General features: G+C 44.9%; 1 protein-coding gene across 7 annotated transcripts in view; it reads left to right on the forward strand.

The window, feature by feature from the left end:
* RAD51B (RAD51 paralog B) overlaps positions 1 to 13,122 on the forward strand; it is an 851,179-nt gene that overhangs the window by 702,908 nt on the left and 135,149 nt on the right. Inside the window, exon 11 of one of the 7 annotated variants that reach the window (XM_077941276.1) lies at positions 336 to 3,566. The exons of the other annotated variants lie outside the window; for them this stretch is intronic. Within the exon in view, the coding sequence (XP_077797402.1) occupies positions 336 to 355 (20 nt within the window). The 3' untranslated portion in view covers positions 356 to 3,566. Of the gene's footprint in view, positions 1 to 335; positions 3,567 to 13,122 lie in introns of those variants that run through there. 7 annotated transcript variants of the gene reach the window in all.

Genomic DNA, 13,122 nt, shown 5'->3' on the forward strand with positions numbered 1-13,122 from the left:
CTCATCTGGGTGAAAAGATGCTAAACTGTGGCCTCTAACAGGGCCCATATCCTCCAGGCTGCTGTTGGCTCCTGTGTTTGCTGTTCTTTATCAATGCTGTAAGAGAGTGTTAGGATGGTCTTCTGTGTCAGTATCTCCTTTAAGGCCTATAATCCTGGCAGAATGTGTCCTCAGAAGAGCATTTCTGTGCTGGCATCCACTGTGAGCAGCTGCACCAAAGCAACAGAGGGACAGAGAGAAGCCACTGGATAGAGCTGCCCATGCTCAGCCCCTTCCAAATGCCTCCAGGACGTGAGGGAATCCTACCCTGCTCCTTTTTTTTTTTTTTAATACAGGATCTAGAGAATTCAAATGATCCACTGGAGGCAAACATTGGATCGTCTGAGTTCCTTGCACCCTGTTCAAGGTTCAAGAGCCTAGGACTCTACTGCAGACCACACCACAACACTGTTGGATCATCAGACCTCTTCTAGCTAGAAATCCTTGACAATTGAGATAAGCTCCACTTACATGAACCCTGAAAGTCATTACAGATGACTTATTCAGCCCTCCCTTATTCAATTTGATTCACTTGCCACCTTCCCAAGATCTTACTCTTCGTGTGGAAATGAGAGACTTATTTATTGCTCAGCTTGTTCCCTCATTTCTCTATGTAACATGTACCACTAGTAGGATCATCAAACAATAAGTATTTACAAAACAGGGTTTAGCATGGTTCTAGGTGCTATGCAAATATATAATGACACCCCAACCGAAAGAAAGTCAGCTGGGAAGACCTGAAACAATCAGAAAAACACACAAGGGGACTCTAATTGAATGTGAATCTCTCTAGCCAACCAGAAGAAAGAGAGGGTGGGTTTAGGGGTGGTGAGGGACACTTTGTGAAGAAATGACAGCTTGTGAGGATTCCAAGGTTGAGTAAAATTCAACAAAGAGCAAAGAATGGAATTGGATGGTGTGTTCGAAAGAAGGAAACAGACATTACTGGAATAAAGACTCCATGTGGGGAAGAAGGTTGAGTTGAAGAGTAGGGCCAGATGATGTGAAGTTTGGAAAGACAGACAGGGCATGCTTTCTTCACCCACACCCACATCTTTGACCATAAAGTGGTTGTCATTGCTATCGTTTGTTTTTGTTTTCACTTTGCCCCTTCAAGTTCTTGAAAAAGATAGGCAGAAAAGAAGAGGGTATGTCCTCATTCATGGAGCACAGAGAAGGAAGCCCTCTGTGATGTTGCCAGATGTGTAGGTTTAGGCTCTAGACCAGTGCTGGTGCTTTCCTGGGACTGCCCAAGCTGATCTCCAGGGAGGGCTGCAAATCCTTTCTCTGCTCAGCTCAGTTCAGGCTCCTCTTTTCTTGAAGATCTGACAAATATTGGTTAAGTTCTTCAAATCTGACAGTTGGGTTCTTTGTGGCAAAGAACCTCTCCTTAGGTGGCTAAGGAGAACTGGCTGTAACAGGCTAATGGCCTACCTGGCCCCTTTCCAGCAGGAGAAATGCCGTAGTCCTTCCCAGAAGCCACATCTTATATACACAGTCCTCAGAGTGTGTCTGTGCATCAGAATCAATTAATCATGCCTGTCAGGTGGGGGAATGGCCCCTCTGGCTGAAACAGTGGCAAGAGCCCTCGTGATTGAAGACCCCTTTGCCTTGGAAACCCATGCAGGTCAGAGGGGAAAGTTGAGTCTAGATGGCATGCGGTATTCCTTGGGTGTGTTTTCTCATCCCTGAAATCTGCCCATGTCACCCAACTAACGGCTTGTAGCAAAGCTGTATTGTCAGGATTCTTTGGGGCCCTGTTTGGGCCTGAAGAAGCCATTCATTTCTTAAAGAAGAAAGAGCTGGCAAAGTGGAATTTGTCATAACAGCTCTTAGTATTACAACTTTTGTTTCAAGATCTTTGGGCACTTAAAAATGGCTTTAAGTGGCCACTCTGCAAGAGTCTATCTTTTACATGGCAGCCTGTGAGATCTTTCACAAAACAAACCTCATCCCATCTCCTCTTTTGTTGAGATCCCCATTGGTCCTTTATTTTGTGTGGAAGTGGTTCCCAATCTTTGTTGATTTAACACCCCATCAGTAAACAATTTTGAATAGGTACTCCCAATATACATATATTTCTTTTTATATTATACACAGGTATTAGTTTCCTAATATATTATGTACTTTATGAAACATACACAAAATTAATTTTTTTAAAGGCTGAGATAAAGATGAAGTAAGCAATAGCTTAAAATGTCTTGTCAATTATGATGGCTTCATACTGTCATTACGTAATATCTCAAAGCACAATAAATATGTCAGGGGAGATAGTTCATTTGTGATGAAAATAATATAAATCCTTATATCTAATAGTTTTCTTGGAAATTTCTAATTGTTTTGGTTTGACTTCTTGTTACATGCTAATATCTTGTCATTGTCTTCGCCTTGTAATATGACTGAAGAAAACTTGTTCTAAGGGCAGTATCAATGCTATTATTTTTATTATTTGCTTGTGCTTATACTACTAATATTATCTTTGATCCATTGTTTCCGTGCGGGAATATTTTAATCCACTTGTCCATTTTGTGTGTGTTAGGTTAAATTTGATAATATCCGTAATCCAATGAGTCAGGAATGTGCAAGTGTAGTGATTTGTATGTCATTGAAAGCCCCAGGGGAGTGAGGACTGAGGACACCATTTACCCCCTCTGCAATGTGCAGGTCCTAATCTTGCCACAGGATATCTCATGAACAATTCATGACACATAACAATGGATGTGAGGACTCCATTGTCAATATTTATATCAAATATTGTAAGACCATGTTTTTTATTTCCTAGAAAAAAATAAGTTCAAATTCTAGTACTTTCTGACTACTAAATTCTAATGGATCATCTTATGTAACTCTGGGGCATGCATCCTATTTGGAGACCAAAGGTCTACAAGATGGATTTCAAACCCATTAGCCTTGACTTACAGGGTCTTTCTCTGTCCAAACTCAGCCCATGTTTCCAGCCTCATCTCCCATTGTTCCCTGTCTTATACCAAGGAGACATCGATTGCTTTTTAAACATCAAATATTCTTTAATAACTCCATTCTTTTGTGCTTACTATTCCAGTCAGCTGGAATGCCTTTCTCCCATTCGCTAACCCAACTTAAATCTTTGTAAGATTTCTGATTCCCTTAGAGCAGAGGTCAGCAACGTTTCTGTAAAAGGCCAGATGGTAAATATTTCAAGCTTTGCAAGTCATATTATTTCTGCCAACTACTCAATTTTATCATTGTAGTGTAAAAACAGCCGTAGGCAATATGTAAACAGATAAGCATGGTTATGTTCTAAAAAAATTTCTTTACAAAAATAGGTAGTGGGCTGGAATTGGCCCTTGGGCTGTAGTTTGCCAACTCCTGCCTTAGAGAACCTGTCACTCTTCTACTACTGCCCTCCTAGCTTTTTCTCCATGATTATCTGTTTACAAGCACATTTTGCCAAAATACTAAATTATTTGAAGTCAAACACTTTTATTCCTATTCCCTAAAAGCTAGAAATCTGGGACTAGAAATGATTCAATAAAGACATATTATTGAATATCAAGAATTTACATTATGTTCCTCGTGGAAAAAAATGGAGAAAAATTCTTCGGTTGGGTACAAGATTGAATGGCTTACTTCTAAGATTTATCTAAAATAAAAGATTATATAAAAATACAAATTAATGAGATGGAAGGATTTGTCTTGAGTTAGAACTAGGTCTTCTAAAAGGGCAGTCAGTGTCCTGCTCATCTGATCACTCATATTCCTGCCACATTGTTTTGGGCCACAGCTTCAATGGGACCTGGAGAATCACTTCCTTTTCAACCACACAGCCACCACTGGGGCCAACCGCTCCCTACATTTGTATAATGCTTTATGATTTTCAAAGCAAGTAGCACAATTCCTATTTTGTAGATAAGGCAACTGAGGCACATTAAATGACTTGCCCTGTGAATGATATAACTGGGACTTCTGATTCCTAATCTAGAACTCTTTTTGTTACACCAGACAGCCTCTCAGGTAATTAAAACAAAAACATGACACATTGCAAAATTAAGTCCAAGAAGAAATTAACCCCATTTGAAAGTCCAAGGAGACCTTCAGACAAATGTGTATCAGAATTTCAATGGTATTTGGTGGAGTTGGCCTAATGGAACTGTGGACACCCTGCCAACTTTACACGAGATACATAAATCTCAAAATCAATTTAACTAACTTTCATTTATCTTGGAAACACAAAAATTTAGACTAGAACTTGGCAGGAATAAAGAGATTTACACCAAGCCTGCATCCCCACTACTCTTGTAAACTGCTTCATGAACCCCAGTGTTGAAGACCTCACTGTTTTGTTTGACTGTGAAGGCCGCCTACGCATACTTGCTGCTGGAGGAAGGCTAATACTGACTCAGAAGCAAGAGGACCACTGACTGAATCACCACCACTTACTACAGTCCTCTGCTCTGTGTTCCTTGGAAATCTCTTGCCTCAGCTTGGGCTTAACCCAACCCACTTAGAAGGAGAGAACAATTTTACAGCCCTGCATGGAGTGACTCCAAGCCAATCGTGTCTGTTTCCAAGTGATCTGACGCAGCAGGCAGATTGTATTTCCTTTGGAGGCTTGGCTGAGAATTGTTGGGTTGGCGACATTGAACCAGAGTGAATAAAATAAGACTGTCAAGAAAAATCTGAAATGGTCCCTAAAGAGATAGGACTAATGAAATGCCCAGGTCAGGGGTGGGGTGCTTTCTGGGGAGACTGAAAAAAGAAAGGAGGACTAGGTGACCATGTGTGAAATTCAAGAGTCAACAATGATCTAGGTAAGCCAGGTAGCTTGGCACATGCCCAGTACTTTTCCGAGAGCAGGCACCAAGCCTAAAAACATGCACAAAATCTACCTCTTATTTTTATTCTTACCTGTAATCAGATTTTTATTGAAGTTTTTTCATGGTTGGTTACCTGTCCACCTTCCTCCCATCCTACCAAAGAAGGCAGGGACTCCGAGTGCATTTGCCATAAACCAACAGACCCCTGTGTTCAATTATTCTGGGCTTAGGGAATAGTGATTAAGGAGTTCCAGGGACGGGGTGTGAGAGCAGCAAAGGAGTTAGGTTTCACTTAAGGTCCTTGGGAATAAATAAATATTCTGTCGCTAGGATGAATGAGGTTGGTTCTTCACAGATCATGTGAAGCTTAGCCCTAGAACCAACTCCTGATCCAGATGAGTTTCTGTTCAGATGGATAAGGGCATATCTTTGAGCACCAGATTCCATGGGCACATATCTGGTTCATTATTCTCTGCTTTGTTTGTGCAAAATTATTTTCAAAGGCAAAGACACAGGGACAAAGTTGGGCTCTTTGAGGCTGTTCCTTGAGCAAAGAGGTGTATGCCTCTGACTGCCCACTTGGCAGTGGATATCTTCATGCTTCTTTTTTCCACCCAAATATTATGGCCACTGGAGTATTTGTAGGAAACAATCTAAAAAAAGACAACACTCACTTCCCCTTGCTTCAGGCTCTTCACAGTCAACTCCACTGGCATGTTTCAGGCACCTGCTGTGTGTCAGGCATTTTTTTCGGAATGGAACAATATTGCCCTTGTCCTTAATGCCTTAACTGTCTAGTAGGAAAGACATTATTATGAGTACCTGGGGCAGAAACAGTGTGAGAAACATTTTGGAGACCCAAAGGAAGGGGCTATTGTAAAGAAGTTTCACCAGAGTAGAGGTAAGAAAGGGGAGAGGGCATGCCTATAGACACCTATCCATCATTTGCTCGTCCACACATTGATTTCCCTAAGTATTCATTGTCTGCTTGTTATTTGCCAAGAGTGAAGGGCTTGGGATTCACCGATGAATAGGACATGGAACACAGACTAGGGGGTTGGGCGGAAGAAGGTAGTGGTGGGAGAGGGAGTTGAAAAATAGATTGGGCCACATTAGTAAGACTTTTGCTTGCCAAGTGGAGTCTGAACTTTGTTCTGTAGGTAATGAGGAGCCTCTGAAGGTCTTTCTGCAAGGGGTGGCACAGATACCCACCCCACCCCATTATATCCTACCCTGCAACTTAGAGTATTTTATTCACGTATCTGTTTTTGAGCTTGTTTCTTGTTTGATTCCCTGAGATATGAGTTACCTCACATCTTACCTTATCTTACAAGATACCTGCTGTATCCACCACTGTATTCCCAGTTCTAGGCACAAAGTCTGGCACACAGTGGGTCACCAGCAAATATTTTACTTACGGAATAATCAGATCTGTGTTTAGACAGTTGTCTCCAGTTGATACCGTGGAGGGAGATCCAAGGTTGGGAGATCCTGGAGGAAGGACTGGGAGCAGCAGAGAGGAGCTGAGAGCCTAATCTGGGGCTATGGTGGCATAGATGGGAAGGGGAGAGATTTAGAGGACTCATCAGAGTTAACATTGTCAGGCCTTGTTGAGGGAGAGGGAGGGTCCAGAGTTTTCCATTTGGATGTCTGAGTAGCTGGTGATATCGTTGACTGAGAGAGAGGAGACAGGGTAGGAACCTTCAGGAAAAGAGGGGCTTGTCATGGAAAGCAAGGGAGCATAGATAATGAGATCAGTCTTGGACATGTGTGATTTGAGACAACCATAGAATGTTGGGAATATATGTGGGCAGTTCTGGAAGATGGCTGTAGCTGAGGTCACAGGTTTTTGTGATAAATGAAGCCAATGAAAAGTAAAGTCACTCAAGGAGAGCAGACAGAGTTGGAAGAAAAAAATAGAAGCCCCAAAACTGGAGGAATACCATTTGAGGGTGAGAAAGAGGAGCCGGAGGGAGGAGACAGAGGTGTGCTCTGAGAGGCGGGAGGAGAAGAGAGGAGGACTTCTGGCTACTATGGGTTAGCATGGGCCCTACCTAGGATAGGGCAGAGGTTAGTGGGAACAGGAGCTGTTATCTCGGGCGACCAACTCCACTCAGTTCTTACCATGTTAATGTTAATGGCAAACTCTTGGCAATTCTGGGCAAGTGAGAAGAGCAGAAACACCTCTGTGCAGTTTATCAGGACTTTCTCCTTCTAGCACACCCTGAGGGTGAGGCCAGAATTAGTCATGTGCTGAATGGTCTGCCTATTTCATGATGGCCTCAGCTTGGAAACATTTGTTTTTGTGCAGCTCCAACTCAAGCACCAGCAAATCCAGCCTCTCCTCACCTCCTATTACAAATGGCTGTCCTGGACTAGATCGGTGCTTAACCAACAGCTCACACTTTGGGATCTGGGTTCAGGTTCCGGCAGGATTAGTGCAGGTGGCTTCTGGCTCTAAATCTCTCAGGGGAGACGTCTTCTTCTTGGGGCTGGTTCACATGTGAGTGCTGATCATGACCTTATGTCGGGATTAACCCCCTTTCTCAGCATCTCCTGCTACATTCCATCTGTTTCTAAAGACGCCTCATTCTGCCTTCCTTCCGGCCACCCACTGTTATCTTCCACTTCCTGTCGGCTCATACAGGCCAGTGACTTTACTCAAGTCACTGAACATTTTGGGGAAAGGAATTGAAAACATAAAGAGAAGCCCAGTCCACAAAACAGCTCAAAATGAAGATGCTCTGGCTGAAGGAAGGAGTGTTGGGGTCCAGGAGCCCCGCTCACTCCTCAGCACCTGGGAGCATCACAGAATCCATGGTGAACCTCTGGGGCAGGAGACACAGCACTGGCCTTAGAGTCCACAAGCCCGGGTTCCCTGGCCCTGTCTCTTTCCCTCTGTCTGTTGTCTGTAGCTCCCTCCTAGCTCTGAAACTCCGAGTGCAAGCGAGCAGGTCATGAGTCACCAAGCCTCTTTTCCTGGGCGTTTTTCCTTCTGGGGAGAGAACAGCCAGGCTCGGACAAAAAGTGTTGGGACACCCTGAAGCAGAACACGCTCCCTGTCATTCCTGGCCTTAGTCTCCTCCAGAACGAAAGCACCCAGACCTGCAGGCCTTTTTTAGGAATGAAGTCACTGATCTGTGTAGGTTGACAGAGCGTCCTTGGAAAAGGCTGCTTGGGAAGGAAACTCACAAGGCATGGGTGTCCCCACTGGAAGAATCCAGAGCAAAACCCTGCTGGAAATCCCCCACCCCACATACACACAAGGAAACTCCATGGAAGGCATCCTGGCTTGGAGGCCTCAGTGGGTTCCTCCTGGAGAGTTTAAGGGGAGGGAGGCAGAGGAGGAAGGAGAGAAACCTAAAGTCAGCAGCATATTCTCATGTTCTCTCTCTGTTAATTGCCTCCTCTCTCTCTTTTTCTAAGAAGGCTGAGATACCGAGGCTTCCTCACCCACCACCCCTTCCTCTACCTCCCCTTAGTGCTGGGTGAGTTCATCCATCAGGACCCCTGCCTGGGACTGTCTTCACTCTCCAGCTGTGGCTCACTCGCCCCCAGGGCCCAGCCCAGCCCAGCCCAGCACCACCCAGCCCAGCCGGCTGCATGCTTCTACCCAGGCTCCCACTCAGGCTCGTGCGTCACCGCTATTCATCTTGTTTAGTGCTTGGCTTGGCTGCAGATGCTGTAAATATGGTAATTTTAGACTCCCTGATTGGAAAGGATTGCAGAGCGGGTTGTGGGGGAGGAGGGCAGTTTGATTTACTCTGCAGGAGCTGGATCCGAGATGGCTCTCCACCCTCTGTGCATGCCTCTTCTCCAAGCTGTACCCCATCAGGCCCCACTCTTAGTGTTGAGTCCTGACTTCTGGGGTCTTGGGAGAAATGAGAGGGACAGAGTAGATGTCTCTGGGTTCTGGGCCTGGAGAATTGCTGGTTAGCACAGAGCATCACATGCAAGGAGGCCGGAAGTGTAGTCTGTGATGCTCAGGGTGGGGGTCCTGACGCGGCTAAGACAATGCCCAAGGCTGATGACCCAGGATTATCCCCCCGACCCAGGGCACACTGGCGATGAAGTGGGGGCTGCCCAAGGCCTCTGACCCGTTCTGAGTGCTCTCCCTTTTCTGTTCTCCTTTCTTTCCTGACCTCCCTCCATGGGGTGCCATCAGTCCCCAGGGCCTTCTGCCAGGCACTCACAGGGTTGTCAGCAAATCCCTCCTCCCACCCCTTTGTTGCATAAAGACCTAATTTGCATTTTATTATAGGACCCCTGAGTGGGTAGGGGTGTATTCAGATCCCCAGGGAGTGACTGTGAGGCTGGCATTTCAGGCCCTGGGAGTCAGAGTGGGAGCTGAGGGTTTTGAGCCCCAGGAGTAGGTCAGGTTCTTCAAAAGCCACCAGATAGTCTCCCAGCTGTCTGTGTCATCTCCTCGGGACAACCCTAATTCCAAGGCTGGTGACTGAGTCAGACTTGGAACATCCCCGTTTTTGAGCCACAGTCTGTAGTCACAGAATGTTCCAGGGGGAGGGATCGGAGGGGGGAGAAAAGGAGGGCACAACTCACATTTCTTTGAGCCCCAAACTTCATTTGACCAATGGGGAGTGGCTTGCACCAAATCATCGGTCCAGCTAACCACAAGAATGTTAGCTCTTATCTGGTGCTTCATCCATGCCCTGGACACATTTTTATAGAAAGATCTAGAAGAAAGGGGGAAAAAAGTGTGATAGGTATTTCTTTCTACTAAGTCCTGCAAGAATTTACAGCGGAATCCTGCCACTCTCCCTGCTGACTGATGGTGAGCTTATGTTTGGTGACAGGAAACTTGCCATCTACAAGGCAGCCTCTTAAAACTTCGATCAGCTCTGACCGTTGTCTAATAATTCTTCGTTGCTGCTAGTTTTCCCCCACATCTGTTTTAGTGGTGGGGGGGGAATTGGGGGACTCAGAAGGAGGGTGTAGGTTGTCCTACTACAGAAAAAGAACTAGCAGGACTCCTCTGAGGGAGCAACATGGAGAGACTTTCTCACCGCTCTGCAGGCAGGCTCCACCCCCTTTCACTCACAGGAGTGCTCACTTCCTGCGCACACACTGCGTCGTGCTCCCTCCTGGACCATGAGGTGCCAGTCACCACACACTTGGATTTGTTTACTTTTCCTCCTGGAAATGTGGACATGAGGGCATTATACTCACTTTTCAAAGCAAAGGATTCTTTCCTGGAGGAGTTAATAGTCCTTAGGTGTAAGTACCCCTCCAGTGGTTGTATAGCAGTTGTCTGTTGGGGGACCTTAAGTGATTATTCATGGAATCTTTCATGCTAAAGATGCATTGCAGCGAAGCGTCATTGGTTTGGACCAATTCCAGTTACGGTCTGAAGAACCTCAGGTATGGGACATCCCCTGCAAAGCAGTCTTACTACTCTTTATCCTGCAGAGTCACAGCTTACAGAATCTTCCCTAGGAGAAGTGTGCCTGGTGTACTTTTAAAAATAGATGCGCCTCTTGTGTAAACAGCATTTTGCCTGTTGGAATGTAAATGAATGTTGTTGGAGTGCTTAGAGACAGTTTGTTCTTTTAGTGGATTAGCAATTTCCCCTGCAAATGTTGTTTCACGGTATTTGCTAAGCACATCCTTCCTTCATATGCAATATGGAATTCCATATCAGCCAGCCTAGATGGGCGAAAACTCTGGAAGTTCTGCTGTACCCAATCCATCAATAACCCTAGCAGTGATCTGTGTTCTAGAGAGGCAGGGGCGGGGGATGAGTCCAGGTTTTCTAGAGACATTGGGAAATAACAGCACGTTTGCCAGAGAAGGAGTTGCTTCCAAAAATTTTAAAAAATAGTTAAAGAGAGGCATTTATAACCAAGAAGAGTAGTCGACCGAGAAAAAAACATGCCGGTGAATGAACAGCCTGGCAGAGGGTGGAGAAAGCAAGCCAGAATAGTGTGGAGGGGGTACAAAAGTTTCAAATTATTTTCCCTATATAAAATTCCCATGATCCCCCAGGCAGTCAGTTTTAACTGCATACCCCGCCACTCCCAAATTCCATTCTCTCGGAGGCCTGGTAAAGCACCTCCTCAGCACTCCCTACCCAGTCCCAGGCCTCATGTGTGCTCTCCCCACAAGGCCACTGTCCCCATCTCCACTTCCACATCATCCTTGGATCCTAGATCACTGTCCCTACAGCTCACTTCCTTGTTTCCACTCCCTGGCCACACATTAAATATCCATGCTCTGGCCTGGCAGTCAGCAGCCCCATGACCTGACTCCAGGGCCCCTTCAGCCCCATGTCGCGTCCCTCGCAGGTTTGATGCCTGAGCATCAGATTTCGCCCCCACAGAGGACTCGGAGAGTGCCTGGCCGCGATAAGCACGTGTTACTATGATTTTGTCCATCTGTCTCCTTGCTTTTGCTTAGGCTGTTCCCCTGCCGTCCTCTCTGCCTGGCAGGATTCCCCACTTCCCAAGAAGTGCCTGCCTCTGGACTCCAGTAATTGTCTGACGTCAGTCATATTCTTAAATCTGACCACCTCACAGTATTTACATCCAGGGTTTCTCTCTTTTCCTAGAATGAAAACGCTCCAGGCCAAGAGCTTTCTCTCACACTTGTTTACAACCCCTCAGCATCTAGCATAGAGTGCTGTACACAGCAGATGCTTATTTTAGACTGTGATGTCCTTAATAATAATAATAGCTCTGCTTTATTAATCATTTTCCATGTGCAGGCACTGGGGGGTCTCTCCCCAGATTTATCTTCAGCACAAACCGATGAGGGTTACCATCAGTTCCATTTTATGGAGGAGGAAAGTGAGGTTCAGAGGATTTTCACTTGCCAAGAGCATAGGTAGTAAATGGCAGAGCTGCGATTGGAACCCATATTTGTCCCCTGAAGGACTTGAATTTGAACTCATAAGGGCACTGTTCTATTACTCTCGTGAAGACAGAGACTATGTCTTTACCTAAAGCAGGGTTGCAAGTAGAGACGTGAAGGCCAAATCTGGCCCATAGATATGTTTTGTTTGGCCCATTCTGTGTGTGTTTGTTTGTTTGTTTAATCAGGAAATTTTACATCCACATCTAGATTTCTGGCTTTGCTGGGAGGCCGGGGAGATAGAGTAACCCTGGATTTAAGCGTAGTGATGCTGGCCAGTGCTTGAAACAGCTGTCCCCACTTCACTACAGCCTCTGCTTGCCTGGCCTGGGGGTAGAGGAGCATTCGAGTTTGCATCTTCCGCACTGTTCTGTCCAGTTCCGTGTTTCACCTCCCAGGCATTGGGATTGGGGTGGGTCCATTCTTAGTTATATAGGACTGCCCCATATATTGCAGGGTGTGTGGTAACCCTGGTCCTCACCCGCTAAATCAACAGCACCTTTCCTTCAGTCATGTTGACAATCAAAAACTCCCCCAAACATTTGCAAAGCCCCTAGTGAGGGTGCTGCCCCATTCCCTTTTGAGACACAATGGCAGATAACCCCTTGTCTCACCAGTGCTGGCACACAGTAGGCCTCCATTAAATAGATTTAAAAGACCTAAAATGCAACATCCATTACCAAATAGTTCTCATGTTAAAAGTTCCCATGAAAGGAGAAGCAGAAAAATACAATAATCATAGTATTTTAAAATATATATTATCTGGAGCAAATTTAGTGCATTCCCTTAAACACCTGTCCCATGATGGAAAAAAAAAAAAGTTAGTAATAACACATTTCTGTGGAGGCATTTCCATTCTCCACGCCTCAGTTCCCACTATAATGTTAATTGGTTATGGTTTTCTTTGCTTCTAGTCCTTACATGCACAGCTGTCAACCAGGCACCACCCCAGGAAATGCTGCATTTAAAGGGATAACTAAGAGGAACTGAATCACATGCAGCTTTTCTAAGGACAAATGGTATTGTTAATACTTTTGCTTTTTGTTCTAATTATAAAAATACTATGTGCTTATAGTAGAAATTTCAGAGTAAAGTACTAAGAATAAGTAAAAATCCCTCATACTTTTATCATCAGAAGATAATCATTATTTCTATTTTTGTAGATTTCCTTCCAGTCTTTTTTCCCCATCACACATATTGGTGTTTGTTGTCTCTGACTTCATTTTGCTTCTAAGAAAATTGGGATCATACTATTGATAAAGCCCTCCTTGCCACTGCATGGCTGTATCATGATCAGTTTAGCCAGTCCCTTTTTGTTGAACATATGGTAGCTTCCCAGTTTATGCTGTGATCAACAGGACAGCAATCACCTTCTTTATTCATAAATCTTTTGGGATCACTTGGATTATTTCTATAGAAA

The sequence above is a fragment of the Macaca mulatta genome, chromosome 7 (assembly GCF_049350105.2).
Source record: "Macaca mulatta isolate MMU2019108-1 chromosome 7, T2T-MMU8v2.0, whole genome shotgun sequence".
Lineage (NCBI taxonomy): Eukaryota > Metazoa > Chordata > Mammalia > Primates > Cercopithecidae > Macaca > Macaca mulatta.